Source organism: Eptatretus burgeri, chromosome 17 (genome assembly GCF_056783735.1).
Source record: "Eptatretus burgeri isolate ZD-2024b chromosome 17, Ebu_testis_v1, whole genome shotgun sequence".
Lineage (NCBI taxonomy): Eukaryota > Metazoa > Chordata > Myxini > Myxiniformes > Myxinidae > Eptatretus > Eptatretus burgeri.
This window is the reverse complement of record NC_140977.1, coordinates 14,355,087-14,379,830: the sequence shown is the minus strand read 5'-3', so window position 1 is coordinate 14,379,830 and position 24,744 is coordinate 14,355,087. Positions and strand designations below refer to the sequence as shown.

Sequence of the window (24,744 nt, the reverse complement as noted above, 5' to 3'; positions counted from 1 at the left end):
AGTGGGTAGAGGTCGATGAGACATGCACAACGATATAACTTTCAAGGTCGTCCAAGGTCGAGGTCAACGTCACGAGGCTGTCAAAGTTGCGAAAAATCGTCGATTTCAAATCGTATCTCCTCCCTCATTTATCAAGAGAGATCAAATGTTATTAGTGATTCAGATACTACGGACTATTATCGAGAACAACACGAGCCATTTTTTTGAAATTTGCTCTCGTTCCGATTTTATAGCCCTTCAAACTTCGTTCTGATTCCCCGTATGGGCCGTTCATAAAGTATGTACATACAAAAAAAAAGTATTACAAAATTAAGAACCAGAACTGTGAGACAAATATTACATTTGAAGCATTTGTCAGATTTAAGCCTGGTGTTGGCGCAGTGGTTAGGGCAGCGGCTTGGGATCCAAGAGGTCCTGAGTTCAAGCCCCGTTGGGCCACTGAATTAATACACCAGGGGGTTGACTCAGCCTGTCATCCTTCCGAGGTCGGCGAAATGAGTACCAGTGTACTGGGCCGGTGTATACCCCGGTTAAAATAGGTGTACAATATCCCTGTGTCGTAAGAGGCGACCAGGGTTGCGTCAGGAAGGGCATCTGGCGTAAAACATGTGCCAAATCACGATGCGGATCATACGGATGATCCGCTGTGGCGACCCCTAACGGGAGCAGCCGAAAGAGGAAGAAGAAGAAGCATTTGTCAGATTTAACTAAAACAATGGAACACAAGTTTATATGCACACTTACTTTCATTTATGATATTAACATTGTTTTGAATGTCAATTTGTACTTATATTTTCATAAATGACGTGCTGTGATATTAAAAGAAAAAGGTAAATTACACCGCTAGGGACTGCATCATCATGGCTTACAAACATCGGTTAATAAGGAATTGCTGGCTTTTCAAGCGATTTGCGATGTATGAGGGGGGGGGGGGGTGGGTGGGTTGTCACTTGCCTGCATACAGAGGGGGGGGTGGTTTTGAAACCCGGAAGTAGAGCGTACGTACTTTATGAACTGCCCCTATTCCAGTCTGGCATAGAGTTACTTTCGACCTGCGGCAGAGATGACCGGCACTCCCTCTTGGGGGTATTTTTCCAAAACAAATTTGTACAAGCATGCCTTGGGGAGCATTTGTGTGAAGTTTCCCCTCGATCTGTGCAGCCCTTCTGGAGAAGAATTTTATGTTTTAGGGTAAATCCATTATTGCTGGCAAACCATGTGACCTATGACATCATATTTGTGAAAATTTAGCTCCTCATGGAAAGGCGGTCATTTGTGAAATGTTTCGCCTCGACCTGTTCAGCTCATTCAAAGATTTTTGAAGGTTTTAAAAACAGTTTTTAAAAAACAATATGGCTGACAAATCACATGACCGATGATGTCATAAAAAAAGTTTGTGTGGACCATTTTATCCCAAGATGACCCTCAAAAATTTTCATCCTCATTGGATGTAGCATTCTCCATATGCAATTATGATGTCATAACGAAGGCACGGAAGACGTCGTACTCATTCCCCATGAGTGCTTGCGAGGTGTTAAGTCTCAATTCTTTCCTTGGTGCGGTTTCATAGATGCAGAGGTACAAAGTTTTTCCATTTTTCCAATCTCACTGCCACACCACGTGACTCGTGGCAACACAATTATCATGAGAACATTCTACCTGAGTAGTCGCACGTATGGTGAAAATTTAGTCTCAATCCAACATGTGGGTGCGGAGAAAAATACGAGAGTTCTGCGCGGACAAACAAAAACAGACAGACCCTGATCCTACTCACCAGATTCTCTCAGCGAGGGAGCCTCGTGAGTGGAGAAGGCCAATGGGCCGACCATGTGCCTCGTGGTTGCAGCAGGTTGATCAGCATCTAAAGGAGATGGAAATGGGCCAGGACAGAGACACAGACACAAATTGCAATATCCTCTCGTTTGGCGAGGGTAATAAATATTGCATTAAAATTAAATCAACTCAAGCTCTTCCACAAAGAGAGAAAATAAAACATTTCCCCATGGGAACAACGTCGTATCAAAGGATTACAATATCAAAGCATTACGGTCAGAAGAAACTGCCTCGATGTTACGAGATGCTTCTTACGTGACCACAACATCTGTGTGAATTTCACCACAAGCAAACATCACAACAAACAAAAGAGAGAAGCCAAGAAAAATGTAGAGAACCCAAAATAGAGAAAGTTTTCTCCCAAACCTGCATTGATTGGCAAATTAACCACAACTGTGATCAAACATGTGACTTGTTTTTTGTCTCAAAAGTCAACCTTCGTGGAAAACTAAATGAGAAAGAGGGGCACATTAACAGATAGGAAAATTCAGAGAATGGAAGGAATAAACTAAAGCTTAGACATGTGACCATATGATAAGGGGAATGGAAAGGATCAAAAGTCAGCAAGTGGAGAAAAGCTCAGGAGTGGGTTTGGAACAATCATCTGTTGAGAAATTGAATTGAAGTACGAAATCTGCAAGATACCTGGGAAGTATGTACACACGTCCTTGGACGATTTCATCTCAGTTCAAATCTTGACTCACTATTAACTGCCATCCTTTTTCACATGCAGTGAATTCATCTGTGCATCCTTTGCCGCCCATTGGATGAATATAAACTGTGTCCCATCTGACAGCAGTGGTCACGCTGAATGTTTTTTTTGCTCCACCAGGCCACCTCAAGAGATATTTTGGTGGGCCGCATCATATTTGATGAGTGAATGAATACACAAAGATCAGTATAAATGTTTAAATTACTATTTCACATGACATATCGATCAAATTTCAGTGCTTTTCACACCAGCAATCTCATAACTTGTAATCACAGAACACCATTGTCTGCTGTTTAATAATCTACCCACTAACTCACAGAAACATAATTTAGACGGCAGTTTCTTGCTATCACATCAGCGTTTTTGAATCGATGCTTCAGTTTATGCACTGTTTGTTCGTTCATTCATTTTCGTTGTCATTTTTCCTGCTTCCGATATTCCAGGTTCTGCCTCTCCAGTTTTCTTCTTTGCCACTGCGTGCTGCTGATTTTCAATTTCCTGGTGCTTTTGAACATTACACTTCTTGAAGTTGGTGCACCCAGGGTGAAACACATTTTGCTTCCTTCCTGACTCCGATCCTCCCAAATCCTCCCTGCACACCTTGAAGAACATCACGTCCCAATCTTCCTCAACCAAGCCACAGAAATTCTCGCTCTCTCCCAATCCGGTCGACACTTCCTCATCCATTTCTCAAGTTCGTATTCCTGTTTGACCCACCTCCTTTTTTCTTCTCGTTTCTTTTTCAGAATCGATACATTTTGAATACAACACCATATGATGGAAACCTCAGTACACTTCTTCTCTGAAATGGAGTCTCAGCACCATGTGATCAAATGGGTCATTCCAGTCTCTCCTAAAATTAGACAGCAAAAAAGAAGTCATGCACAATACAATGATTTCTGACACTATATCCATGGGTTCACATAACTGGTACACAGGTGTTCATGCATGGTGAAAAAAAGACAACACAAAACACAAAACTAAATTTGTACTTCAAAAATGTGAAGAGAGTTCAAAAGTGTACTTCTTCCACAACAGAGGCTTGTGATGGAAGGTTTTCTCAACTCGTATTGGTAAGTAATGCTCTCCATGATGATTATGCAAACTGATGCACTGAGATTTCAAACTTTAAGTGCACAAAATCAAGTTTATAAATTATGACATAACTTGTAAGATTTAACAAATAGATCCAAGGAAAAAAAATGAGCAAAGAGGAAGAAGAGGTGGTTTTCTCAGCTAGTTTTTTTTTCATTCATCCAAAACCATTTCTGCAGATACTCAGTGGAGAATCAAATTTTAAAAAATTGGATGAATCACTGTTCATTGCACAGTTGCACCACATGCATGCTCGAGGTAGATCTCACATGCAGCCAACAATGTGATGCGTGCACGCTGCAAGTGCGGCCTTGCTTCTATATCAAAGTTCCATTCTGTATTGTTGGAGCAAGCCAGTGCATGGCCGAAGAGCGGGAAATACACCACACCTCTCATAAGTAAGCATTGCATATCTTGAATATTTTGATACAAGTGGCGATGTGGGCCACCAAGGCTGGAGGTTTTAGTCGCCCGACAAAGCTTTTGGTGGACATTTGCACCGGGGCCAATACTTATTTCAAACCCTGGCTAGCATTAGTTGATGGACATTTATGATCCAATGGTGTCTTTCAGAAAGAGTCGGCAAGTTTATCCCAAAACCATCAGCAATTTTTTTTTTATCCTAATCAAACCTGCATCAGGAACAAACCCAGACTTTCAACAATGCTGCAACCAAGAACCAAGTGTTGCACATGAAACGAAGACTGAAGTTCTTGAGTTCCTCCACAGAACCAGCATTCCATCTATGCTGTTGTTGATGATTCACCAATAAGTAGTGAAACCAGTCCAGCAGCTGAGGTGAGGTTGGAGCATTGGAGTTTTCATACTTCTGCTCCTTCAAAATGGCTGTAGCTGTTGAAGAGTTCAGGTAGAGCTGGAAACAGCAAAGGACGTATCTTGTGTGGCTTATGTTGGTTGCTTTATTCAGCTTTCTTTGACTGGAATAGCTGAGTGTTGATGAACTATCTCATCCTAGTTGCAGCTGGGAATGATTGCCAAGGTGTGAGCCAACTGCGCGTTTCCTCCAATGACAGGTGAGTGATGTTATTTGGGCTATTTACGGACTCGGACTCCCAGACAACAGCATGAGAGCACCGGAGACCAATTGTCTCCCAAGACACCGAGCAGAGGCGAATGTGCATGCCTGAATAATCCACCATCATGTGACGGTTTTACTAATTCCACACCACGTGGCCGTTTCAGCGTGTGCAGTTGACCTAATGAGAGAAATTGTCGTTCACTGGAGGATAGACCCATGGCTCAAAATACAGGGTAACTCGTTTAAAAGTTCAGTATCAAACCGGGTCACTCGAATCTGAACACGCTGCTTCTGCTCTCCCAACTCAAGCTCCATCCATTGGGACCTTACTCTTGACAGAGCGTTGGTGCGGCCTAAGCAGTTTTCTTGGCTATTCGGCACAACCCTGGACAGTTCGCACTCTGACGAAGGATACCAGCAAGCTGGTACTCATTTTGCCGACCTCAGAAGGATGACAGGCTGTCAATCCCACCTGGTATCAATTCAACAGAGAAGCAGGATTTGAACTCAAGACCAAAGGATCCCAAGCCATCAAGCCAACACCAGGCAATAACTCAGGATGGAGGTCCTCAATGTCACACAGAGTTCATGGTCATCTCTCCAGACATATCTCGAGCTTCATACCCAGCCTAACACACCACTTTGCTCTTCAAACTCTCAGACTATGGAATCCAAGGCCACCTCCAGATAGGGCTTACTGACTTCCTCTACTCTCGTAGCAAACACGCGCCTCCCGACAGAATCCTTAAACTCCTCTCTCTGTCAAGGCTGGAGTGCCCCAAGGCAGTGTGTTGGGCCCAGTCCTATTCTTCACCAACATTCTCTCTGACTCTCCAGAAAATCCTCATTATCTGTTTGCCGATGATCCCACCCTCCACCGTGGCATCTTTCAGAGAGAAAAGTAGCAGCCTCTTCCCTCTCTTCAGACATTGATGGAATCACAAGCTGCTAAAGATGTGGAACATGTCCTTCAATTCTGTCAAATCTCACTTGGAGAAAGGGATTGGAAACCTTTGACAATCCCTTTTTCTGGTGACTCTATTTTTTTTCCCCTTCTCCTTCCCCTCTTTACATTTGTTAGTTGGTTGTTTTGTTACTTTTCTGTTTCATCCCAGCTTTCCACTTCCTCTTCTTCTGATGTTTCATTCAACTTGTGTGCATCTTGTTCACACCAATGTGTCATTTTCCTCTGCTGTTATTGTTTCCCCCTTTCCATTCAGCTCTTGGTATTTCACGAGCCTCTATCATGTGTGAACAAAAATAATAAAACATTTTAAACTAAACAAACACAGATCTCATCAGAAGTGAAGATCATATAACTTACCATTCAGCTGGTCACTTTCCTCCTCTTCCAGACCAAAGGAGTACACATCCTCAATTTTTATCTGGAGAATGTCAGGAAATCCTTCCAGCTCTTCAACCTTCATTTCACACCCGAGTACAGTCGGCTGTTCCGATTCCGGCTGCACACGACAGGAATCCCATCATCAGCCAACGAGAGAGTACAGTACACAGTGGGTGAACCTTAAAAGAGCTAGTAAACATACCACTCCTCCTGATGTTTGCTCCACCATGAGTACCTTGATCCCACACATTACCTACATGTGAACTACCTCTGTACTTGAGACCTTATCCTTTGTCTAAATCAGTTACAGCATCTCACACAAACTCGCACCTTTTGATACTCCCCCAAAAATAAATTGTACATGTTGCAGGTTCTTCAGCCAATATTGTCATTGTATTCCATGTTGATGTAAATTTTGTTTTGGCGACATATAAAATGTACAAATGTTTTCATATTGATATAAAATCTGAGCCTGTTCAGCAGTTTTGGAACAAGATATTCATCGAGAATACTTACCCAGCACAGTTACCCAGCACGGTTTTGGAGATATGGAGGTGCAACTTTTTTGTTTTTTCCAAGACGGTGCATGCACCACATGACCAATGACATCATGATTATCATCAAAATATTCTACAGGGGGAGGTACTCCTGTGGTGAAAATTTCACGTCAATCGGACCAATAATTGCAGAGAAATAAAATTCATACTGATCGAATCAAGCGTTGTACCTGTCGAATTATGACGTCATAATTAAGGTACTGAGTTTTAATTTTTAATTAAGTTTTAATTTTTTCCATGGAGCAGTTTTGGAGATGAAGGTGCAATTTTTTTCAATTTTTCCAAGATGGCACCTGCACCACGTGACCTATGATGTCATAATTATTTCAAAAAATTATACCGGAGTTGCCGCTCATATTCTGAAAATTTTGTGTCCATCGGACTAACAGTTGCAGAGGTAAAAAGATTTTCATTTGGATCAGATCAAGCGTTGTACTTGTCGAATTATGATGTCACAATTCAGGCACCAATGACATCATCAACATATCTTATTCCCCATTGGGAGTATAGACAGGGCAGAAAATCCAGAAACTGAGCACCTTAGGGCATTTTTTGTTAAAAGTTGTTAACAAGCTGTTTTAACATAAAGTGTGCTGAATCTAAATTTGCTTTGTTACCAAGCATAATTTTGAGTATTAAGGCTTCAAAATTGCAACATTACACATATTTTTTGCCAGAAAATGATTTTTCACTTGTACTGCAGCATTTGTATTTCATCGATATATTTTACACTAAAACATATTTTGCAGTGGTAAAACAACATTTCATTAATACCCAATGTGCTCTGCAACTTACAGAAGTTGCAGTACTTTTGATGATTACTGACTCAGGCCCCCCTAACAAACGGACGCCAACGTTGTCAGACAGTATGAAAACCCATCATTCTTGTTACAAAAACAGCTAAAATTGATGAAAAAGCGGCTGAAATTGAAACCTACACAGTAATTACGGTCGCAATAGCAAATATAACCAAAACCAACACGTTTATTCTACACACAAGAACGGTCGTGACGGACACAAGAACGGTCAATCCTGAAATAGAACGGTGGGGAATGGAAGCAACATCGGTTATTTCCGTCACGATATGGCGGTGACCGAAGCGAAAGCGATTCATTCCGGTTATCAGAACATGGGAAACATGGCGGCTTGAAAAGTTATTGAAGTTATGGTAAGTTAAGTTTAACGTAGTCTGCCTTGAATACATCATGTCTGTTAATGAAAACCCGTTTGTGGTACAGGATATTATACAAGCAGCGATAAATGTGCCCTCTTAACTTAATGTGTGGCTGACATTTCGTGAAATTCATGCCCCCATGCTGCAGCGATCAGTGACGATTGATCGTTTATATTTGCACGAGGTAAAATTTGATAATAATAATAAATTGCAAATTCCAATAAAATAACAAAGTTAATATGAAGTAAAAACTGTAAAAAGATCCCATACACAATTCCCTATGTTCACCAACCAAACTGGGCATACACAACTAACGATCCTTCACTCGGGGGCTCGAAATACAGGCAAACCAAACATTATCATCACAACAAAATTAGGTTTAATAAATTGTTAAAACTACATCAGGTACTACCCACTATATATTATCAATATTACATTTATGTTCGAGGCACAAGCACAAAAAATTTACATACCGTAACAGGTCGTTCTACTGCATCCGCCATCTTGTTCGCACTACAGTAACCAGAATGAACCGCTTTTGTTTCGCTCTCGGACGTTTCGCGACGGAAATAACCAATCTTGCTTCCGTTCCCCACCAATCTATTTCGGGATTGACCGTTCTTGTGTGTAGAATAAACGTGTTGGTTTCCATTATATCTGCTATTGCGACCGTACTTACTATGTTGGTTTCAATTTTGGCTGCTTTTTCATCAATTTTAGCTGTTTTTGGAACAAGAATGACGGGTTTTCATTCCGTCTGACAACGCTGGCATCCGTTTGTTAGGGGGGCCTGTGACTGTGACACATGTTGGAACTGCAGATTTATTGTGTTTTATTTGACATTCTTATAAAGATCTTTTTTTTAATTGAAATCACATTTGGCTTGTAGCATGGTATTGTGTACACTGTGGTCCTAAATGAGGAGAAAGCTTAGAAATTGAACCCAGTTTTAATAAGATAAACAATCTTAATGTTATATAATTCCCAAGTGTCTGTGCTTTCAGAAAATGTATACTTTGCTATGGGTCCTATGGATATAGTTGCTTACAAAGCATGTTTTTTTTTTATCTAAACACAGGCTATTTTTTTCCATTTTTATGGCTCATTTTTTAGAAATGGGTTACATGTATTATTGTATATGTTGTCCAAAATGGTTGAAAATGCATTTTTTGTTTGATATATATCATTATACATAAGAATAGAACAATTCCTCGAAACAGTACATTTCTTATGACCTTCTGCATATTTTGGCACCTTCAAATGTGTAAAATCTCAGATTTTGCAAATTTTCCCCCAGTTATAGTGAAGCTTACAAAATCTTATTCCAGAAATTTAAAATGCATCTGATAGAACATCTTAAATAGCAATTTACTTCTGCATAAAGTGATGATTTAAAATGGCAAGTTTCAACATGGATCATTACTACATACCAGTTTTTAGGTTCACTTCCATGATTGGGTCAAAAATGTTAGGAAGTACGTAACAAATTGCATTTACCAAGCTGCTACAAAATTACTGGTAGCTATAAGCTTTATTTTATAACCATAGAATAAGTTTACGAAGATGGCCCTATGATAGAAAAATCAATACCAAAGGCCAGTTTGTGTTCAGTATACAGAACATCAAAGGTCGTTAGGAAGTACGTAACATTTTTAGGAAATCTGCACTTTTAATCCTAAGATGTTAGTTTGGTTCATCATAGCATGTATTTCTATGGTTAAGTTTATGTGCATATACAGTATATTTATGACCTGAATGAACACTGATCAATTTGATCAATTTGTTAATTTCATATGACTTGACCTCTTTCATATGACTTTCATTTTTTGGTCCCCCATGTTCCAAATGTGTACATAATACCTTGCTACAAGCGATTTGTGTAGATATGAAAATGACCATATATTTATTGAGCAAGAAACTGAATATGATATATATCACTGATTTTGTTTTAGTAAAACATTCATCATGTTCATTGAAGTTCAATATGACTACTGCAGATTGATATGAATATCGCAGAGAGAAAATAAAGCAGAATGTTCAGGGTAACTCATTGTTGAATTTAACTTGTAGCAGCAAATATAATTGTAACATATTATCATCACTAGTCTATGATTCACCAACATTCAGACATGATTCTGGTAGCAAATGACACTTGCATGCTCCAGTACATAAGAGGCTTGACTTACGGCACTTGCATCAATCTGTACTACACCTTGTTTTACAAGAACATGCAATTACTTCAATGCAACTTTCTGGCACTGCTGGGAGGGACATCAGCTCTGGAATAAGTTTTCCATCATATAGTTTCCACCCTAATGCAGTAGGTTCAGGTAAGTTAGGATATGCAACATGCTTGCAACCATACCATTGCTTGGTAATGTGATCGCTGGATATGGTAGCAGAGGGCATCACTTGTTGGAGGAAGAGAGGACAATGAACGTGAACGAGTGAAGTATACGACTCTTGCCTTATCAACACTATCCACCTCCTCTAGAGTCTAGACCATATATTCTGCACAGAAATTTCTCTGCAGCTGTTATTGTTTCTTGATTAAGTTCACCTCTTCCCAGATCTTTCAGCAGTTGATGGTGTTGCTGGAAGATCTTCCATGCAGTCTTCTTACTGTGCGAAGCTATGCAGGAAACTGAATCACAGCCTGTTAGGGCATGAAGGCAAGCAGCGATTCCAATGCAGACGATACATCACGCAAGTCATTGATGGTCTCATGTATTGGAATGTACTTTGGTTTCAGTGCTGTTCCACATTTCATCCAGAGGTTGGTGCATGGCATTGTATTGAAATGTGCCAACAGTAGCACAAGTATATCTGTGTCCCGTGCTGACACAACTACATCCTGTGATTCACTATGAAGGCAATGAAGTATGAGACGTGTATCAGCTTCTTCATGTTTCGCTTTGAGACTAGAAACATCCATTGATGGATTTGTACACTGGATCTCATCTTCATCATCAAATCCACCAGCAACTACAATGATTTTTTCTTGTGGCACCTTTTCAACCAGTTGCTGGGAAAGAAACCTGGCAAGATCAGCTTTGCTTTGTGGGAGTGCCAGAAAGTTTTTCCAGTTGATGGGCAAAGGCACAGTTCAGTCTTCAAGTTTTTTTTACGTATTGGATGAGCTAATTTATTCCGCCTTTCCCATGTAGCAGATTTGATTGACACATCATAGTATCGATCGAATATGACATCTACTCGATCAAAATTTTGACCTGCTCGCAAAACAGCTTGAATATATTCATCAGCTATATCACCAAATGTTTTTGCTCCTGTAGGTTTACCAAGTGACTGGACAAGAGCTGGTCCATCAATGATTAAACAAGAAGATCCTGTTGGTCTGATGTTTGCTGGACAGGTTGTTTGTGATGTTAATACACCCACCAGCAAGGACTTGTCTCCAACTCGAAGAGATCCATTAGTTTCTGCCAGAGAAAGGGGGACTGGCATCAGTTCATGTTTCAAGATTTTTGGTAAATCTACTTGTCTTCCTGCTTCATATGACGTCACAAGCCGCTGTAGTATATTCCTATCTGCCTTCAGTATTTGTTCTTTCCCTGCACCTTTCCTGGAGACGTTGTAAAGATCTGAGAATGTTCGTGCCTTGTTTTTAGGCAAGGGGTCATGAAACGCTAGTTTATAAAAAATAAAAAAAGGCTAGTTCATTAGTCTAAAAAAATGGATCTCTTTAGCCTTTCTAAAAAGGCTAGTTCATTGGTCCAACACAAGTCTGCACTTTGATAAAATCCCAATGAATCTTTAACAAGCACCAGCTGATAAACAAAGCCATATCCAACACATCCTGACCTTCACTGATCCAGTAAAAACCACTGGAGAGATTTTGCAGAAAGTCAGCTCTAATTTGAGCATAGGTGGCAAATCTACAGGCGTTCAAATGCTATCTTCGCATTTTGGAACATAGCAACATATCACAATGTTATAATAAACAACCCAAACAATTTTAACAGCATGTAATTTGTGAAGTGAAAAATATTGCAGGATGATCATGCTGGAATATGATAAAGAAAATACATTATCGGGCTGACGAGGAAATTTTGGTACCAACTTTAAAATGTAAATTTGAACAACAAAGAGTCAAAATTGAGCTTGGAAACAAGCATTTTTGAATTCAGCATACTTGAATTAGGTTAAAAACACTCGTTACCAACTTTTAACAAGAAATTCCTCAACCTTTCTTATCAGGTGTCTTTTCAGATTTTCTGTCTAGTCTAGTGGAGACAATGAGCCATGTTTCAATTTTTTTCCATTGAGCGATTCCGGAGATATCGAGGTGGAACGTTTTTCCGAGATTGAGTCCATACCACGTGACCTATGACGTCATAATTATGAATAAAAAAATTCTTCAGGCAGAGGCACTCCTCTGGTAAAATTTTGTGACAATCAGACCAACGGTTGCCAAGAAAATGAATTTTTTAAAATGCAGACACACGCACAGACGCCACACGTACGCAACCAAATGTCAAACGCTGGTTTTCGTTTGGCAAGCGCAGGGAAATGAAGATATTGTATGGTGAGAAGGGCTTACATACAAGGACAGAGGATGTGTTAATACTGTTGCGGAAATGGCCCTTAGGATGCTATTAAATATAGGATTAGCCCAGATCCCCCATTAAATGCATGTTTAGTCAGGCTGTTCGGTAAAATGGATGTTACATGTGTGTCGGGAGGTATAAGAGGCTGTTTATCGTTCGTGCGGTGGTGGTGTACTGAGAGCTTCTTCTTCCTTCCCCTCTCCGGACGAGGCCCCGCCCAGTCGGTTGAGAGGGAGTGGCCGAGAGAAGGAAGTGAAGCTGAGGGGGGAGGAGCCAGTGGGCTTCGAGGCGAGCGAACGAAGGAAAGGCAGGGTGGATCTGGGACGTGAGCGCCGTGGTGGCGCCGATCGGCTGTACACAAGACGGCTGTGTCCGTTTTCGTGAGGAACGAGCCGAAAGCAAGGCAGGGAAGGGACTGCATGAGGTCTGTCTGCCATCTGCGATCGGCAGAAGCTGAACCTGAGTGTGCCGAGAAAGCGATCGGCAGAAGCTGAACCTGAGTGCGCAGAGTCTGCAATCGGCAGAAGCTGAACCTGAGGGTCGAGTCTGCCATCGGCCGAGAAAGAAAAGCTGGACCTTGTGAGAAACCAGCTGAGACCCACCATCGATCTGACGGTCTTGTGCCGTCGACATTGCGCGGGGTCAGAACGCGCTGAGGAGGGCGTGCGGATGCGGTGCCTTGAAAAGAAAGAGTACGGCGCCGCCATCTTGTCACGCGGCATGCTCGAGCTTGGGGCTCGAATCCGTGGACATCGGCTTGTCACGAGCCACATTCGTGCTTTTGACACTTTCCTCTCATCCATGAAACATCACCAAGTACTCTGTCTTGTCCGAATGCTGTCCATGTCTTGTCTGTATGTCGTTTAAGGCTTATCTCGTTAGTCCCCTACGAAACCCATATTCCGTAGCTCCCTAGTTAAGAAACGGTTATAGATTAATTATAACATTGTCGTGAATGCTTTGCTTGTCGGTTTCCCGATGTCCCCAATAAATCTGGCCAATTCGTATGAAGTTGCCGCTTTGAATTAATTCGTGCCGCGTCGAGGAAGGATCCGCTCGATTTGGATATAAAAACGAAAATGGTTACAGACTGGTAGACTCCGCTCGGTCTCTGACAAAACCAGTCTGTAACCAGGGTATATTCCCCCAGCTGGCAAGGTACAGGTGTATTTTGGTATCGTGGTTCGAGACGCGTAACCCAAGAATTGTGCTGAACCAGTCGGCATTATAACCCCGGAGATGGCGGTGGTGAGAAGTGGTGCCGAATCTGTAACATTTGGCTGTCGAGAGTAGGGTGCGAAAACCCAAACTGCTTACGGCCAGTGAATGACGCCATTGTCCGAATCCCGCCACCGCTGAATCCTCAACAATACAAATCGATATTGTTGAGTAAATCCACACGACAATTCATTGTACGATGAACAAAACACCCCCCCCCCCCATTAGTAAATGGACTAACCCACCTGTCCCATAGCGGTTTTAAATCAAAAGTCCGTTGGATCAGCTGAAGATGAAAGGTAATTACCGAACGGGGATGAAAAGGGAAAGATCGTTCAACAGAAGGTGAAAATGATTTTAAAATCACTAAAAATTAACTTCGTTTTCATTACACGGAAAGAGGGACAGAAATTACATCGATGGGAACTTACGAACCCTGGGAGGGTGGGGGTGGGGTGGGGGTGAGGGGGGGAATGAGGATGAGGGTGGGGTGAGAGGGGTGAGGGGAATGAGGGTGGGGGTGAGGGGGAATGAGGGTGGGGGTGAGGGTGGGGGTGACGGTGGAGGTGAGGATGACGATGAGGATGTGGATGAGGATGAGGGGGTGAGGAGAGTGGAGTGGGGGTGAGGATGCGGGTGGGGGAGGTAAGGAGTGAGGGTGAGGGGGATGTGGGTGTGAGGATAACAAAGTAGATCCACCCTTTACCTTCTCACACGATTCGTCCTCCTGACGAGTTTGGTTAAGATTTGATAATAAACTTCTGAACACATCGACCACAGACACGCAGAGACACACAAACACTAAATTGAGTATTTTAATACGACAGGACCTCCACTGATCCACCATTGTGATCCATGAGGTCCACAAATGACTAAAACCTCCACTGGTCACTTAACGGTCCGAAAAACATGAACATCGCGGGTCACGTCACGTGGTTGCCCTTGGTGATCGCTGATATCTCGCGAAGAAATATGTTATAATCTGTAACACTAGTTTAATGTTACTCATGAAAATGTTTAAAAACCACAAATGTTCACAACACAAAACTTCCTCAACTCACAACTCGCTTCGGGAAATGTTTCGTTCTCTGTTCGAGTCCCGAGAACACGGATCCACGGATCGTACACACCCGACTCTTCTTCTTCTTCTAACCCGATTTTACATCACATGTCCCGAATCCCTCTCCATCGTTATCTCATGCCCACTAACGTGCATTAACAGCCGAGATTCTTAATAAAATTATTCTACACAAAAATATCAAAAGGTGCAAAAAACGAGGAAAAAGAAGGTTCGACAAGCCAAGCTAGTAGATACACCCCCTTGGTATCTAGAGGATTAAACGCCACAGAAACTTGGACTGTTGGTCTCCATGGGTCAGGAACTATGAACCAGAATAGCACAAAGTTCATTGACTTTGCAAGAAGTCATGGACTTACGGTGGCCGGTTCATGGTTTCAGCGCCCACAAGCTCATCGCTGGACTTGGTATTCCAACGCTGGTGGTGTGGCAAAGTGGATTGACCGTGTCTTCGTTGATGGTCGTTGGAGGATGATCCAGAACTGCAGGGTCTACCGGAGTGCCCAGTTCCTCAATGCTGACCACAGGCTTGTTGTAGCAACTCTGAAGTTGCACCTTAAATCCAGGAGAATGGTACCATCCCAGCCTAGGCTGAATGTTGGCAAGCTCAAGGATGAGAGGGTAGCTGAGGAGTTTGCGAACAGGCTGAGTGGAGATTTGAGGAGTTTGGGTGCTTTGGGAGGTCCTGAAGAGTTGTGGAGTGCCTTCAAGACCACCGTCCTTGATGTTGCCGGTGGATGCATTGCAACTCACTGAAGGGCAAAGAAGAATTTTGTCTCTCAAGGGACACTGAATACCATTGACCAGAGTCGCAGGGCCAGGCTGAATGGCAGAGCTGAGCTGTTCAGGGAGCTGAGGCGTAAAACTGTACGTGCGCTAGGGGTGGACAAGGAGGCCTATGTGCGAGGAATCTGTGAGGGGGTAGCCGGTAGAGCATCACCTGTGGTCAAGGGATTCTCGTCCTACTTACAGGGGAATTCGTGCCTAACAGCGTTCATCCAAGCCCATCCTCAGTGTACTGCAGTTAGATCAGAGAGTGGTAGGCTCTTAACAGAGGGGTCCGAAGTGAAGGCCCGCTGGGCCGGTTACTTTGAGCGGTTGCATCAGGCTGATACACCAGCTGTCGAGTTGGATGTCAGGGGTGTTACAATCCCTGTTACTGACCCTCCAATCAACTGTGGTCCACCTTCGCTTGTGGAAACACGGGCTGCGGTGAACCGGTTGAAATGGAGTAAAGCTCCAGGGATCTGTGGCATCCTTGCTGAACTTCTCAAGGCTGATGGAAATGCTGCACTCATGTCATTGCATGCAGTTCTGTGCTCTGCTTGGAACACAGGCATCATCCTAACTGACTGGAAGAGGGGCCTTGTTGTCCCTCTCTGGAAAGGGAAGGGTGATCACCAAGACTGCAACAACTACCGAGGGGTGACGCTGCTCTCTGTGCCGGGCAAGGTCTTTGTTCGGATAATTCTTAATACAGTTCCCCACCATCTGCTTGAGCACCAGTGTCCAGAGCAGTCAGGCTTTACACCAAAGAGGTCAACGATTGACCGTATCCTTGGTCTTCGGGTCCTCACCGAACGCAGACGAGAGTTTCGGCAGGGGCTACTGGGCAGCCTATGTTGATCTCTTGAAAGCGTTCGATTCGGTGACTCGGGATGTCCTCTGGAGGATTCTTGGTCTTCATGGGGTGCCACCAAAATGTCAAGTTCGGGAATGTCAAGATCTCTGACCTTGATTTCACAGATGATGCACTCATCTTTGCGGAGACTTTAGATATCCTTTTGGGGGCCCTCGAGGTGCTGAATGAGGAGTTGGAGCCGCTGGGATTATGGGTTTCCTGGGTCAAAACTGAGATCCAGGCTTTCATTGACATCTTGGATGCTGCTGTCCTGTCTGTGTCTGTTTGTGGTGAGGATGTTGAGGTCGTGAAGAGATTTTCATGTCTCTGCCGGCTGTGAGTCAGAGGTCAATCGACGTCTGGGTCGGGCCTCGGGAGTCATGGATTCACTGGATAATGGGGTGTGGCGCTGCCGGTACCTGTGCAGGAGGACGAAAGTCTGAGTCTTCAGGTACTTCGTGCTCCCAGTCTTGCTCTCTGGATGCGAGACTTGGACTCTGACCAAGGATCTGAGATGGAGACTTAATTCCTTTGGAACCAGGTCTCTTCGGAGAATCCTTGGCTATTGCTGGTCGGACTTTGTGTCCAACGAGCGGTTGCTGAGAGAGACTCAAATGAGATTTGTGACCTGCATAGTTTGTGAGCGTCAGCTGCGGCTGTATGGACATGTGGCTCGTTTTCCTGATGCTGATCCTGCTCACCAGATTCTCTCAGCGAGGGAGTCTCGTGAGTGGAGGAGGCCAATGGGCCGACCACGTGCCTCATGGTTGCAGCAGGTTGAATTGCATCTCAAGGAGATGGGGATGGCCAGATGAAGGCCCCTGGAGTACCGGCAGAAAGTGGACGCAGTGACACGCTGCTCTGGCGCATGCTCCCATACCTGACCTGACCTGCCACAGAAAGGTTGTAGTAGTTGTCGCCGTAGTAGTAGTAGTAGTAGTAGTAGTCCTGCTTTTGTTTGAACTGCCACAGTTCTATTTAATGTCACTCACTTTCCTCATCCCTGCAAGTCCACGGTCAGGACTGCAAGGGTAAGGTGGAGCATTTTCGATAGAAAGCACCAAGAAAAAATGGGGGTGGGGGTGGGGGGGTAAGAAAAATACAAATCACCAAAATAACACATTTATGCAAATAATAACAAAGTGCCTTGTGGAGAGATACTACAAAGTGCCCATTTGTGGTCCAAGTTTCCTTAAACTTTTCAACAGTGTTACAATATTCTGCCGCCTTATTACCTTCGCTTTCTGCGAAAGGTTATGTTTTGGTCGGCGTGTATTTATTTATTTATTTATTTGTAATCTTGTGATTCGTATAACTCAAAAAGTATTAAACCGAATTGCATGAAATTTGGTGGGATGATTGGTTATTAGCCAGGAAGCATTCGATTAGATTTTGGGATCGTTCAGGTCAAAGGTCAAGGTCAACGTCACGAAAAGGTCAAAATAGTCTTTTTACGATAACACGGTCAATTTTTATTCAATTTGCATGCAACTAACGCCAAAATGTTCAGAATTCAACGCCTCATCTTGTGATATGCAATATCACACAATGACGCCCATACTCTTGTTACCGGTTAGGGGTCAAAGGTCAGGGGGGTCACGACCTTGAAAAATATGCGGTTTTTGTCATATCGCGGTCAATTCTTGGCCGCTTTACATGAACTCAGCACCAAAATATTCAGAATTTAATGCCCAATCTTGTGACACAATGACGTCATAACACATGTCACCGGTTGGGGTAAAATGTCAGGGGGGGGTCACGCCCTTGAAAAATATGCGGTTTTCGGCATAACTCAGTCAATTCTTATTCGATTTGCATGAAACCAGCATCAAACAAGATTACCTTCTCTTGTAGAAACGTTGTATTCACCAAGCTTGCGAGTGAAGACTCGCCAAAACGACGTGAGTTGATTGTTGTTTAGTCCGTAGCCCCCGAAAGTCGGGGGGGGTCATGACATTATAGATATGTGGTTTGTGTCATAAGACCATTCATATGAAACCAGTTCCCCACACTCATACCAAGAACAAAAAAAGTAGTGGCGGCGAAGGTATGCGCTCTATGAATGCCCGTTCTAGTATTCTGAGGTAAGACGTTAGCACAACAAGCCTATCAGACCCACAGAACTATGTTCCACCATATTACAGCACGTGCGCTGTAATCAATTGCACCGAGTTTGAAATGTCCCCGGCGTCGTCTACCACGTCTCCGGTGGGTCCGGTGTCCCCCCCCCACAGGCCTCAAGATAGCCAATGACGGCCGTCCGGTAGATGCAGTGCGTAACCTCAACGGAAATGGCGACAATTGATGGAAATACCCGAGTATTTCAATGGAAATTTGTGAAACTAATGTGTCATATATGTGAAAACCATTTAATGTATTGCTTGACAGAAAAAAAACCAAGAAACGCTCCCCTCATGTACGAACGAATGAACGAAAGACGTCATTTCCGTCCACCATGGCATTTCGCGCCGAACGCAGAAAGCTAAGTTCTTCTTATGCCATCATTCTCTTTAATATCAGCCATAAACAAGTGTTTCGTCATGCATTAGAAGTTGAAATTTACTTATAACAAGAACGAAAAAATAATCTCCTCAGATTCAACAAGAACGAAAAAAAACCTGAAAACATCACATGCAGGACAAGACCAATCGAGCTGAAGGAAATGATACTGCAACTGCACTGCTCCTGATTGGTCAAAGGACACCACGTGTGTTGTGTGGGCGGTGTTATGCACAAGGATTCCAGTAAACAGAACTGGACCAATCATGTTCGTGATTTACATCATGCTGCATCGCAAATCCTCGGCGGCACGTGATACCATTGGACCAATCACGTTCGGCGATGTACCTCGTGCTGCATTCTGACAAGCTCAGGATCAGAGCGAGCTTTGATTGGTAAAAGTAGTGGAGAGGTGGTGATAACCTCTGACAGATGGTAATGACCAAGGAGGAAAGGCGATGCGTCGTTTTGATTGGTTTAAACGTGGAGGAACGGAAGGAATTCTTCTCCTCGGATCCACATGCAACACACAGGTATCTGTTTCATAACCCGAATCACTTCACTGCGTCATTAATAATAATATTTTTCTCCTTATGTTAATTTGTACGATTTTCTTTTTTTGATCAACGTTAAAAAGCTTCCGTGACAGCTTTCGACATTTTCTTCATCCGCGAGTCTTCATCGATATTTGTGAAAATTTGATTTCCGTGGGAATGTGATCTCACTGTGAACGGCCGTCCTGGTTTCATAATTCTTTTGCGGCCTCCTGCCACGCTGTATCGAACGATTTCATTCCTTCTGTTATATATAAAGGTGCTTATCACAATAATAATAATAACAAGATTTTTACATTTCAAATATTAAGTGCACTTTTTAATTGTTTTTCAACTGAAAAAGCATAAATTTCATATTTTAACATTAGTGTACTCATTTGCTTCACCGCACGCGCTGCATTGAAGGATTTCACTTGTTTTTCTCTATTTTTCCCTTCCTAGTTTAATAAATCGCCATTTTTGCACAAGTTAAAATAAAATTTACAAGGAGGTCTTGTGACTTGCTCTGTTCTTTAACCGGGTATCAAATTTTCAACGTGAGGTGATTGTTCTCTTTGAGAAAGAACATCCAACTTGGGGACTGAAGAAATGCCATGAAATTTTGCCGGAGTTTTTAAATTCGTTAACTAAAAATCAGTTTACAGGTGTTGCAGCTGTACTTAAAAGGGAAGGGTCACCTGCTGTCAAAGTGCGTAGAGGTGGATCTGGCACAACCAAGAAAATTGATTCACCTGCCAAACGGGCTGTGTTGGATCTTGCTGTCACACCACCAAGACATCAACGAAGACATTCCAGTCAACGTGAAATCTTCCGGGAGCTACAATTATCAAAAGGGACAGTCTTTCGCATTCTTCAAAAATCTGACTTAAAGTGCGATAGAAGAATTAAATGCAATATTCTTACAAAAATCACATCAACAAGCACGAGAACAAAAATGTCAGGCATTGATAAACCGTTTTGAAGGACACGTGAAGTGGAAGCAGGTGTGGTTTTCCGATGAAGCAAGTTTCAGTCTCCATGCACCTCTCAACCGTCAAAATTATCGCATTTATCGTGCTGTACAGGTTGAAACAAACATTTCCGAGGATGATCTGCTGGTGGAGATTGATAAACAACAGCCTTCAATCATGTGTTACGGTGCAGTCTCCTGGCATGGAAAAAAACAGAGTTGCGATTTGTTGAAGGGGATGCTGCTGGATAAGAACATGTTCTGTCATACAGAGAAAGAAAAAAAACAGTGAATCAGCTCGTGAATAGAGATGAAATGTGCACCCAAATGTTCCACGACATAAACCAAGTAATGGGAGGAGATGAATGGACATTGCAACAGGATGGAGCAAAGGGTCACACAGCCACGGACACTACTGCCTGGCTCAGGTTCAATAAAGTCAGGAGTATTGACTCTAACGAATGGCCATCCAAAAGTCCAGACCTCAACGTAATGGATTTTAGCATTTGGAGTGTACTGTTACATCAACTTCAACGACAGAGGAGAGAGGTCACGGACATTCAATCCGTGAAAACTGTGTTGACGGAAGCTTGGAACAATATCCCGCTTGAAGTTATCCAAAGGGCGATTGGAAGTTGGTTATACCGTCTACGCCGTTGTTCAGCGGCGCACGGAAAGCACTTTGAACACTACATCTCGCGTTTGCTTTTGTTTTGTTTGAAAAGAAAGTGCATCTTTGTTTTACACTACATACAAGTTTGCTTTTGTTTTGTTTTAAATAAACTGTACCAAATTTCCTTGTTTTCTGTGGGGCACCCTGTAGTACAAGTAAATGACATATCTGTGGGGTGCTGCACACGCCAAATGTCTCTCAGGTTTAACAGTGTTACCACTTGTTGTAATTCCTTAGCAGAAGGACTGTGGGGTTCTTTACCCAATCTATCAAGGGAGGGAATGAGAGTGCAATTAACGTCTCCTCCAAGAATCACACACTCTTCGTCAGGCAAGGAAAGCATAAATTTCCTCATGTGATCATAGAAACGCACCCTTGCAGCTCCCAAGCAAGGTGCATAGATGTTGACGAAGTTAACCACAAAATACTCAAATCTTACTTTTACATGCAATAAACGACCCAAACTGACTTCATTAACCACAAGTATTTCAGGTTTCACACATGACGAGAAGAGGATAGCCACTCCGCAAGATGTATCAGTGAGGTGACTAAAAAAAGCCGACCCTTCCCATTGACTTTCCCATCAGAAGGCAACCTCTTGGGTTGTGTGGGTCTCCTGCAGAAAGGTTACTCCGAGTTTCGCCTTTAAGCAGAAGGACAGTACTTGGTGTATAGGAAATGCATCTTTCCACCCATTAACATTCAATGATCCCAGGCGAAGAGATAATGCCGTCATTATTTTTTTGAGAGTTATCCAAGCCAACTCTTGCATAGCCCCATAATTTAGCAACTTTGCAAGAAACTTCCTCACTCGGACTTGCTCGGCCAAACCTGAAGTCTTGCTTTTTTGTCCATCTCTCATCAGTATATACAGGGCATGTACGAGTGTTTTATAATCTTTGCACCACTTTAGAGCAGTTTCAACATTCTTCCGACTGCACAAACTTTGCTCAAGGAACTCTAATATTTCATGACCAGGAATACACAAATTGTGCCAAGAGGGCGGTTCCGATTCAATTCCAATGAATGATCCTTGATCCCTTTCCCAGTCACCGATGCTCTCCTCATCTTCGCTATCTGGGAGCTCATGGTCTCTCTCCTTTGGTGCATCTGCACTTGATGCCGAAGCTTCTACCTTGTCATCACTTAAAACAATGGTAGGGGCAGGGAGATCATCCTCTTGCGGTGCTACGGTCGAACCGTGTTTGTCTTTTTCACTGTCCACATCTACTGTTGACGTAGTGTCAGCACTCGAGACCTTGTTCAAAGCAGGCAGTGCCTCAGTTTCTTGCAAGACCGGCGCCTTCTTCTTGTCTTTCACAAGAAGAAAGGATCCTGAGGTTTCTTCTTTTGTAGCTTCAGTGGCGTTCCTTTCATGCAGAATTACCGCAGAGGATTCATCACTCACTGATTTGTACTGAATCTCCATTTCAGTTATTGTTGGTTTGTCTTGATGTGCTGTTTTCGCGACAGACATCTCAGTCTTATTTGACTCTGACGGGTCAGGAGATGCCACCGTGTCATTCATCCTTACCGTGTCAGGTTCGGTCATGGATGATCCATCTTTTTGTTCACTCAACGGGTCCTTGGGCGCATCTTGCAGCAGAAACTTCCCATGATCTGTAACTGGAGGAACAGCATCTACTTCTTCCTCCATTTGGATCGTTTGTCCGAGTTCACATCTCACGCCAAGCTTCCTCGTCAACATTTTAAACGGATGTGCAGAGTCGCCCACACTTGCTTGGCCAGAACCGCCAGCAGCGACTCGAGCCCATTCGCGATTCATTGACTTGTTGATATTAACTCAATATATCTTTTACACACAAAACCGACTAAGTTTTACTAACGTAATGCAGGAAGAGGCAATTAACCTGAACGAAATTAAACGTTGAAAAAAAAAACAGGATCTAAATAAACAACGATGAGAAAGGCGTTTTTAAAGGAACTCGTTTGAAACAAACAACACTGAGCTCATTAGCGACCATGTGTTATTTATCACGTTAAAGGTTCATTAATCAAAATCAAAAGGAATTCAAAACGATATTATGTTTATAACGCCGCAAATCGGGCGTGGAAATCTAGCCCCACACGGGCCCGTCGCGCCGTGCGGCTAGGCCTCAAAACAAAGGGGCGAATTAAACAAGGAAAACACGAAAATATAATAAACAAATGAACCAAAAAGCAGGAGGGGTCACAGCTTTCCACTTACCGGAGACAGGGAATCAGATTAACACGATCACAAGGAATCACAAGGGAATTCGACACAGATGGAGACCATTCAGCCCATCATGCCTGAACCATATCAACACCACAACAATTTATCAAAAAATGAAAATACAAAATATATATTTTTAAACTAAGTGTATTTTTTGTGGTTTGTGTCGTTTTTATCTTCCCCCCCCCTCTTTTCCTTCTATTCAGGGAGGGGGAATGGGCTTGGGTAACAAGTTCGAATCACAAACAAACCCCGTGGGAGTCATTCGTACAACTCTCAGGTGGGCGACAGCACGGACGACAGATAGTTTTAAAATCTGGTAAGATTTTCATCGTGTCAGAAAAAGGAACCAGAACACCTCACAAGAGTGAGGAAAGTTTCGGAACATCATTTGCGACTTAACAGCGCATTTTATTTTCTTTTTTAAAATAATTTGAAGAAAATGGGCCAAAAGGGCCGGAATTGCACTTTGGGCTCAGTTAATGCCTGGGGAATCGTCTCTGGAATATACCTGTCAAGTTTGGTTCGTTTCCGTTCACTAATAACCGAGTAACAACAATTTTAAGAAAATGGGCCGAAATGGGCCGTTCCTCGGCCCGAAGGGCCGCCATCACATGTGTCTCGTCTATGCCTGTGAATTTTCATCGAATTCTGTTCACGAATAATGAAGAAATAGACGTTCAAATGAACTGCACACAAGAAAAGAGAGAACGCGAGCGGAGATGAGACCCTGTGGGGTGGAAGACCCCACGAGGTAAAACACACATCAATCACACAACACTCCTTGACCAGACCCCCACCAACAACACTCCTTGACCAGACCCCCACCAACAACACTCCTTCACCAGACCCCCACCAACAACAATCCATACACATGCACACAATCACTCATCAATGTTCAGGCAACCTAAAAGTTCTGCCAACATCCCAAAGCTCCTCTATCTCCAATACTTCCAGGTACCATCTAATTCCAATTTAAACGTATCCACTGTTTCTGCGACCACCACCTTTCCAGGCAGAACAATCCATATATTAACTACTCTATCAGTGAAAGACCTCTATCTTACTACCACTTTACTCTCAAGCTATGGCCCCAGGACCTATGACTATCAACTCTGCTGAATAATTCATTTGCAGTTATTTTATCGATACCTTTCATTATCTTAAACATCTCTGTCATATCTCCTCATAACCGCCTCCTTTCTAGTGTCTAAAGCCCTGTCTCTTTCAGCCACTCCTCGCAGCTGAGTCCAGCAATCAATCGGGAGGCCCTGCGCTGAACCCTTTCTTTGGCATCCATGTCCTTCCTGAGTTGTGGTGACCAAAACTACACACAATATTCCAGATGTGGCCCTCACGAAATTCCTATACAAAGTTAACACCACCTTTTTTGATTTATAAATGATCCCCCTCCGAATACAACCTAAAACCTGATTTGCTCTTCCTGCAGCGACCTGGCATCGTGCTACCTTCTTCCCTTCCATGTCTATTTCCACCCCCAGACGCTTCTGTGTGGAACGCTCCAAAAGGTAGTCAGATTATCATGATCACTGAGAGTTTCTTTAAAGAACACTGACTGGGTTTCCATCAGCATGGCTCAAGATCACAGCACCA

At 43.1% G+C, this 24,744-nt stretch overlaps 1 protein-coding gene across 1 annotated transcript in view; it reads right to left on the bottom strand.

Annotated features, from left to right (window-relative positions):
- The window catches only part of LOC147009367 (uncharacterized), a 90,102-nt gene that overhangs the window by 20,843 nt on the left and 44,515 nt on the right, over positions 1-24,744 (bottom strand). The window contains exons 7-10 of the mRNA XM_085861183.1: positions 21,969-22,679; positions 14,248-14,432; positions 6,004-6,142; positions 1,775-1,861 (exon numbers count right to left, since the gene is read on the bottom strand). Of these exons, the coding sequence (XP_085717309.1) occupies positions 1,775-1,861; positions 6,004-6,142; positions 14,248-14,432; positions 21,969-22,679 (1,122 nt within the window). The remainder of the gene's footprint in view (positions 1-1,774; positions 1,862-6,003; positions 6,143-14,247; positions 14,433-21,968; positions 22,680-24,744) is intronic.